Source organism: Bufo bufo, chromosome 3 (genome assembly GCF_905171765.1).
Source record: "Bufo bufo chromosome 3, aBufBuf1.1, whole genome shotgun sequence".
Classification (NCBI taxonomy): Eukaryota; Metazoa; Chordata; class Amphibia; order Anura; family Bufonidae; genus Bufo; species Bufo bufo.
The window spans coordinates 368515254-368524246 of record NC_053391.1 but is presented as its reverse complement, the minus strand read 5'-3'; the positions used below and the strand labels follow the sequence as shown (position 1 = coordinate 368524246).

Here is an 8993-nt window from a genome sequence, read left to right as displayed (position 1 = left end):
CTTAGCCCAGGTAAGATGCTTCTGACGTCTGTGAGTCACGAGTGGCTTGACACAATGAATACGACAGTTGTAGCCTATGTCCTTGTTACATCTGTGTGTGGTGGCTCTTGAAGCACTGACTCCAGCCACAGTCCACTCCTTGTGAATCTTCCCCAAATTCTTGAATGGCCTTTTCTTGACAATCCTTTCAAAGCTGAGGTTATTCCTGTTGCTTGTGCAACTTTTTCTACTACACTTTTTCCTTCCACTAAACTTTCATTATTATGCTTGAATACAGCATTCTGTGAACAGCCAGCTTCTTTAGCAATTACCTTTTGTGGCTTACCTTCCTTGTGGAGGGTGTCAATGACTGTCTTCTGGACAATTGTCAAATCGTCAGTCTTCCCCATGATTGTGTGGCCTACTGAACCAGACCAAGGGATCATTTAAAGGCTTAGGAAATGTTTGCAGGTGTTTTCTGTTGATTGGCTGATTACAGTGACACCATGAGTCTACAATATTGAACTTTTCATAATATTCTAATTTTCTTAAATACTGACTTTTCGGTTTTCATTAGCTGTAAGCAATAATCAACATTAAACTAAATAAACGTTTGAAATAGATCACTCTGTGTGTAATGTATCTATATAATATATTAATTTAACTTTTTGAATTGAATTAGTGAAATAAGTTAACTTTTCAATAATATTTTTTTTTTTGTAAACTTCTGTTTATTGAAAAGTACAGGTTAATACAATGTTCAAGTAAAAGAGAAACAACTCTCAATATATATTCAGAATAACATGCATAGCTTTCAATAATATTTTAATTTGAGATCCGCCTGTATATTTATGCGGACCCTAGCAGTCCTTACACCAGATGTTCACTTAGAAAAATTATGATAGATTAACACCAAGTTGATCACAGGGTATGCTGTTGCTGGAAATCTAAAGCTGGCCATATACATCCAGTTGACAGTTATCTCTCCCAACTCTCCCATGTACATACACGTTTGTTTGGCTGAGTGTATATCTATTGCTGAATGTTTTATACTGAAGACCTATCCTCAGGATAGGTCACCAGTATCTGATGATTGGTGGTGGTCCAACTCCCAGTACCCCTGCCAATCAGTTGTTTGAAGAGGCCTCCTCACAGCTTACCAAGCACAGCTCCGTACATTGGATAGTGACTGTCCTTAGTATTATAGCTCAGACGCATTCTTTTGAATGCGCCATGGCAATGTGACTGATGAATATGACGTCACTGGCCTAGGAAGAGGCTGCGGCATGCACTGGAGCACTGCTGCCTCTTCAAACAGCTGATCGGCAGGAGTGCCAGGAATTGGAACCCCACTAATCATCTACTGATGACCCCTTTAAGGGGAAGGAAGGAGAAAGCCACTGTGAGACACTTCTTCAGAACACAAAGCACAAAACAGCCAAAAAAAATGAATTTCGCGCAATCCTTCTGTGGCGAAACTAACCTCGCCACTAGGTTTTGGAGGGGCCTGGTTGCCAGCCTCTTGCCCCAGGATTATGGGCCCTCTCATCAGCCATGTTTCCTTTGTTCACAAAGGACTTTTACTAACTTTTGAACCCCTGGTCTAATTCGTGCCATTTTGGGATATGTTAAATGTCTATGTGTACTGTAAAGGGTGGGACATTGTATGTTTGAGTGGTGATGTCTGTCCTATTGTCTCCACATGTGTATTGGCGATTTCCCTTTGTCCTGAGAGATAATTGACTTACTCTTCGGTTGTCTCCAGGACAGAGGACATTGTGTATTCTCCTGCCTGTGATAATTACATCAACCCATTGTACCATAGTTATATCACAGGCAGAGGGGAGGATTTTGTGTGGGAGTGTTTTACTGTCTTGTACGTGGTTATTGGTTGTTTTTACAAAACCCTGTGGGTGGTACTCATGTGTACCAATGTTATATAAGATCAATAAAACGCACAGCTCTGGGTGACCACTGCTTGACCCTCACGGAGCCTCGTCTCGTTCTTGGAGGGATTCACTGTATGCTGTTAGAGACTGATTGCTAGGAGTGTAAGCTGCTTGGGTGCGTTTCCTATTCGTCTGCTAGCAGCTATTCGTGGGGTTCCGTTCGGAGTTTGGAGCATTCCCTTGTATGCCATTACACCTTCTTTCCCAGGACATCTTCTGTCCGTGGAGATTTAGGAGCTTCCTGTACACATTAGACTGTGAGTCACATGTCATTTTTTCTGGGTTCGATAGAACCCACAATGATTGATAATCAATAACGTATTGTCACAGCGATGTCACTGTCTCGGTGTTGTTGGCCGTGACACGTTTGCCATGCATGCTGGTTGCCTTGGGCAACGTGTAGTTGTTGCAACATGTTTGTACTCTCTCCTTTAAGTTTTTAGTTTCCCTTCCCTGTCTGGTGCTTGTGGGGTTAACTACCTGGGTGGGTGTGGTCCTTGAGGGCCACCTTGTGGGACATCAATGTCATCTCAATGTCATCTCTATGTCACCTTCCCTTCCTTTCCCTATTCTATGTGTGGTGTGGTATGTATGGGTTGGTGTTGTATGTCTAGTTGTTGCTCCATGTCTGATCTGTCTATGGTGTGTATAGTCCTGCATGGATGCTAGACATGTCCCCTGTCTGTGCCTTCGGTGAGAGTGTTCCTAGGTTCCCCGGAGGGGGAACAACAAGTCAGAGCAGCTCTGCCTGGGGCCGCCATGCACCCTGTTCGCATGGGGGTCCAGGCAGTTACTGTTATGCTGGATTTCATTCCTGTAGTTGCGGCAGGTAAGTGCCTAGGATCCCGGTGCCCTTGATACATTTGTCACTGAGTTCTTACCTGCCGATCCAGTTGCTTTTCACTGTCTTCCCCTTTCCTTGCATCTAGGCCATTGGAAACTCCTGTTCATCTGTGTCTTGGAAGAACAGGTCGCCTCAGTCCTGTCTCTTTTCCAGGGATCTTTAGGGTTAGTAGGGCCGAGGTTCCTGTGTATGAGCCCTCCTACCATCTGGGTCCGCTCATAGGCGGTTACTTGCTCCCTTTTCCGGGTGTCCTGGCCTAGTTTCTGTTCCTTCTTACCTTCGGTGTTCGGTGTGGAGTTTTCCCCTCACTCCCCACCGTGACACGTATAGAGAAATGTGGCAGCAAGTATTCAAAGACTCAACAGTGCCACCACAGGAAGATTAAAGGGAACCTGTCATGTTGGACATGGTGTTCAGAGAACCTGAGCAGATTGATAGATAGTTTTATGGAAAAATATTCAGTATAAATTGTTATATATACACTTAACTTCCTGCTCATTCTGGGCTTTGAAGTCAAGGAGGTGGTGCAATTCAATTATCGACAGCCTTTGTTTTATGACTGAGTATACACAGATAGCTGTCAATCGCTGACACGACTACCTCCTTGACTTCAAAGCCCAGAATGAGTCAGAATTTAAAGGGGTTCTCAAGCAATATTTTAAAATGTCTGCCAGCCACCTGTCCTAGAATGTGAACAGGAATGGTTGTCTTCCATTTGCACAGCTGCAATGTCTCACTACACACTGCACTGCTCTACAATAGATGGTAATGATGTGATCCAGTCTGTGATATGCAATCATGGCTGAACAGCCTGACAGGAATACTCACCAATATGCAGTATATGCAAGTTCATAGTTTCCAACTGTCCTGAATTTCCAGGGACTGCCGCTGGTTTTTTTAGAGACAGCCTGTAAAATTTGGTCTTTCCTGGGCTGAAAATGGGTGGGGCTACCCTGAGGCAACCCAGACCATAAATGGTTATTTCTGTGTGGGGTCAGGAATTTCCAGGGGCGGAGTTTTTAGTGTCCTGAGTTTTACCAACCTAAAGATTGGTAAGTATGCAAGTTCCAGAGTGTAGTGTGTAGTGAGGGCCCACCCCGCTCACACTCTAGGACAGGTTGCTAGTGGCCATTTTAAATAATTCCCAGAGAACCCCTTTAAATGAATGAAATACAAGTTTTACAGAATCTATACCTAAAACTATATATCATTCTGCTTAGCTCCTACTGCTCTATAACACAGTGCCTGTAGCTTATATTGAATTTTCCATATAAGGATTACACATTTCCTTCTAAAATACTCTCTTTGTCACTGAAGGTCCTAAATAGGGCACCTTCTATTCACTTAGAGTTCCATAACAGGATATTTGAAAATTAATATTATAAAGCAGCTTTAAAGGGTTTTTTCATGGCATAAATGAATGGGCTATCATTTGAATGGGCTGAGCTTCAGTATGACACTGGTATGGACAGTGCTGTGCCAGATACTGTAGTGAATGAGTCTGGGTGGTCCAGCTGTCCCTTCTTTTTATTGGTGGTGGTTCTGAGGATAGGATGTTCACAGATAATGCATTTATGGCTTATCCTAAAGACTTTAAAGGGCACCTATCAGCATATTTGTACCTATGAAAATGGCTGACCTGTTGCATGTGCACTTGACAGCTGATTATGCCTGGACCTGTTACTTAAAGCGCAGAGGGTGCGGCAGTTACAGAGAGAGCAGAGCCTCTAGGTGTAATTGCAAAGCCCTCATTGCTCCTAGAGGCTCATTTGCACATATTAAAACACCATTTTTCTCAGCAACGTGATCACATATAAACATGGGACCAACACAGATGCCTTCAGCTGCCAAGAGCACATGCAACAGGTCAGCACTTGACACTTTGCTCTAGTTCTCTGTCTTTATTAACAGATAGCCCACTCTACTTCTTTTTATTATAAAATCTTGATTTAGTTTTCAAATAAAGAGCAAACAATAAGCATAGCCAACAAAGCTAGAAAGATAGGAAGATCACAATTCCAATACCAAGCCTTGATAAACATCACTTCCCATAAAGGCATAAAATAACAGTATAACATATAAAAAAGGAAGTGGTAGGGATGGAAAGGGAAAGGAAGGAGAGGGAGGCAACACAGACCGTAGATTAGGATCAAAATAGCATGAATGGTAATGCACGAGAATGAGCCTACTAAATGCTAGAAGATAGAGGATTCAAAGGAAGAAAGTGGAGTTTCTGCTCAGTGTAATCTTGAATATAACCCACTTTTTAGGGCCTTGGGAATGTCAAGAGCCAGGGGGACCATAATTTCAAGAATTTGGGGTGAGATCAGAATCTAGAGTTTTTGCCACAGCTATTTTCTCAAAATCTGTTAAAGGGCATCTAAAAGAGGACCCCCTCTCTATTTCAACCATATAAAGCACATAAAGAGTAGTGGACAAACCATTTAAAATATTTAGACCAATTTATGTATTTTGTAAAGTTTGACATCACTCAAGATAGGGTGGCTTTACACATATTGCTATTGTTAAAAAAGTGAAATGAATATCACACACAAAAAAACATAGAATGCAAAGCTAGTCTTACCCAGTGGCCTACTGTCAATGGAGGCAGACCAGGCAGTTGGTATGGGGCCCAGCCCAGGACACCGTAAAGAGTCCCTGCACTTCTCTAAAGATCATCTGCTGCTGGGTCTCAAATCCAGGACCTGCTGTATTAAAGACAGGAACCTTACCAGCTAAGCCACAGGTTAAATTGTAGTCAATGGAAGGATTTTCTCTATCTAAAAAACTCACTAGGATTCTTCCAATATATAATGTACTGATACAGGTACATCTCTAAATATACCAGTACATTGTATGGTATGACAACAAAAGTATAATTTATTTAGCAATTACAAAAATGTAATGGTGTAAGACAAATACATTTTTTAAAAATCATACAATGTAATTTCCTGACAATATTTTTTTTATTTATTCTGTCTCTGAGTGGGAATGCACCTACAATGTGAATTTCAGACCCCTCCATGATTTCTAAGTTGGAGAACTTGCAAAATCGCAGGGTATTCAAATACTTCTGTTCCTCACTGTACATATATATAGTTACACACACACACACGCATTTATTGTAATTTACTTTGCTCGATTAAATTTTTTGTAATTACTAAATAAATTATACTATTGCTGTTATCCCATACAGTGTACTGGTATATATAGAGATGTATCTGTAGATATCACTACATTATACATGGGAGAAATACTAGAGAGGCTTTAGTAAGAGAAAATCCTTCTGTTGATCATAAAGCCTGTGGCTTGACAGCTAAGGCCCCTTGCAGACGAGCGAGAATCCCTCGCGGGTGCAATGCGTGATGCGAATGCATTGAGCCTGCACGGAATCCGGACCCATTCATTTAAATGGGGCTGTGTACATGAGCGGTGGTTTTCACGCATCACTTTTGCATCGCGTGAAAATCGCAGCATGTTCTATATTCTGCGATTTTCACGCAACGCTGGCCCCATAGAAGTGAATGGGGCTGCGTAAAAATCGCATCGCATTCGCAAGCAAGTGCGGATGCGATTTTCACGGATGGTTGCTAAGAGATGTTGTTTGTAAACATTCAGTTTTTTATCAGGCGCATGCAAAACGCAGTAAATTGCATTGCACCCGCGCAATAAAAACTGAACGCAATCGCAAACAAAACTGAATGGCTTTGTTTGCGAAATCACACAGTTTTCACTGAACGCATTCGCAACGCATCCGGACATAATCTGGACACACTCGCCTGCAAGGGCCCTAAGGCTTTTGCCTTCATTAGAGCAGGTCCTAGGTTTGAGACTCAGCAGCAGCCAATCCGGAAAAATAAAATGGCATAAATTTTTTTAAATACACAGGGGTGTCCTCAAGCACTATTAGAATTCTTAACCCATTCCATACCTATATGTAGGGATGGGGGGGGGCTAATTTTGAGCTTTGCTATAGGGCCACATGATTTCTATGTACATCCCTGGTCTTAATTACATCTGCTCTGTTAACTGAAGCGTTAGGGAATCTAGATCCTAGGTTATCAACCTGTGGTATATGTAACTCCGGTATACTCGCGCTGTCCTATCTTCATCACCGTTGGGGGATTTCTTTGTAAATTGTTTGAGCATGGGCTAAATGGCTTTGGAACTTTGAGAAACACTAATCTAGATAATGACATTTTAATATTTGTAATGCTGGATGAAGCAGGAATAGATAATTGTCCACTCCCTGGAATGGTGACTCCTCGTTAGCGGTCTTCAGGGAATAATAATGTACATGTAATAAAGTCACATTTATCACTGCACTTTGCAGAGCATTCTTTGCAGTGGTCTTAGGAAGTAGAAGGAGGTAATTTTTAACTGGTAATGTTCAACCTGCTAGTGGAAGCAGACCTCTCATTCTTCAATAAAATAGATCTAGAGCATTTTTAATGCTTAAATGGATATTTCCATGAATAGCTAAGATGAAATACCCCTTTAATCATTCAATGAGCTAAGAAGTGTATGGCTTACATATAATAAAACCCATCACACTTACTAAAAGGACTTTATACGTTATAAGTTAACAACTTCATATAACAACTTATTATTCTCTGAAGTCTCAGTCTGAAATATTCTAATCATTTTTTACATACTTTCTAATGGTGAATCAGATTGAAATCTTAGTGCCCAAGTTAATGTATAAAAGACCTGCTAAATGTTAACCACTGAAGTTAGAGGCTTCCCTTTCTCTTTCTTTGTGTCCATTGTGCATTGTAGTATATAAATAACAGACACTGCAGGGACCCCCATACAGCTAGAGGGTCTCTTCTGAAGAACAGGCTGGCCTCTCAAGACATTTGCAATTCATACTACATCTGACCTAGGCTCCTTCAAGCCACTGACCCAGCTTCCATCAAGTTGCTGACCACAGCATTAACTGACTAATCACTGCTACTAATGGATTCAGATAGTCAGTCAAGCAGATCCTCCTCTCCAGAGCTGGAGAGAAAAGACATCCTCAAAATGAAGCCTGAACAAATGTTCCAAAAACTGTGCCAGGAACAAAGAATGCTATCTCGAGATAAAAGATCCAGCAGGAGAAGAGATAGTCAAGAAGACCTGCATGAGCTTCGCTTAAAGGTGAATAGTCGTGAACGTCAACGAATGCACGATCTTAACCAAGCGATGGATAGCCTCCGGGAAGTCATGCCCTTCTCTCATGGACCATCAGTACGTAAGCTGTCTAAGATTTCAACCCTGCTGCTTGCTCGCAATTATATCCTTATGTTATCCAACTCTCTGGAGGAGATGAAGAAACTTGTGAGCGAAGTATATGGTGCCCACCATCTTTCCAGCTGTGCAAGTTCTTTGCATCCCCAGCATGTGACTCCTCTACCCCATGTCTTACCCTCTGTGTCATCCCCTGATGTTAGAAGCTACATGGGATTAATGCCCCCAGATGCACATCACAACACTGTTTATCACCAATTTTCAGGACTGTTTTGCCACTGTGCCATGTGTCAGCAATTCCCACACCAACTGTCAAGGACTGCTTCTGCCCTGCCAGCCTCAAGACCTGGCAAATAATGAGACATTCATGTATTTGTATGTATATAATTTAAATCGTATCTGCTCTCATTCCTGGTGTGGATCTCAATGTTATGTATATAGCCTAAAGACAATCAAAATAGCTATTCATGAAGCTGATTATTTACAGCTCATTCTGCTAAATGGGAATATGTTTTACTTACCAATATACTCTGCTTTGTGAATGTTGTTGTACTGTATATTCTTTTGTAAATGTAGCAATTTTGTAAATAAACTAGAGGAAAAAGTACAATTGTGAAGTGTCTATAGTTTTATTAAGTCCTATAAATATTTCTATATTATTGTAAACTGTTTCTGAACATTTACTCTTACATGGAGGATTCCTGCATACACCCTACACCCAAAACAAAAATAATATAGCATGCATCACTTAGCAATTTTATAAATGCATTCAAGTTTGTGAAATAAAAAGTTGTGTCTCTGTATTAAATTGGAGATACAAGGAGATGAAGATAGATCAATTTAATTATATGGGTTCAGTATTCTGGATCTGTACCGCATGGATCTGTCCTTCAGCTGTGTGCATGGGCTCCTATTACCTAAAGTCCCCCCAAACTGTGTTCTATAATAAGTCCTAGTCAGTTTGATTTATTTATTTATTGTTGGCTAAT

The 8993-nt window shown here is 41.2% G+C and overlaps 1 protein-coding gene across 1 annotated transcript; it reads left to right on the top strand.

The window, feature by feature from the left end:
• Positions 1-7639: 7639 nt before the first annotated feature.
• LOC120995402 (oligodendrocyte transcription factor 3-like) lies at positions 7640-8437 on the top strand. The gene has a single exon (XM_040424576.1). The coding sequence runs from the start codon at positions 7732-7734 to the stop codon at positions 8359-8361; it is 630 nt and encodes a 209-aa protein (XP_040280510.1). The 5' UTR covers positions 7640-7731; the 3' UTR covers positions 8362-8437.
• The last annotated feature ends 556 nt before the right edge of the window (positions 8438-8993 follow it).

What these genes read in the sequence shown, in the direction of transcription:
- LOC120995402 (XM_040424576.1), top strand. Translation starts at nt 7,732, where the DNA reads ATGGATTCAGATAGTCAGTCAAGCAGATCCTCCTCTCCAGAGCTGGAG.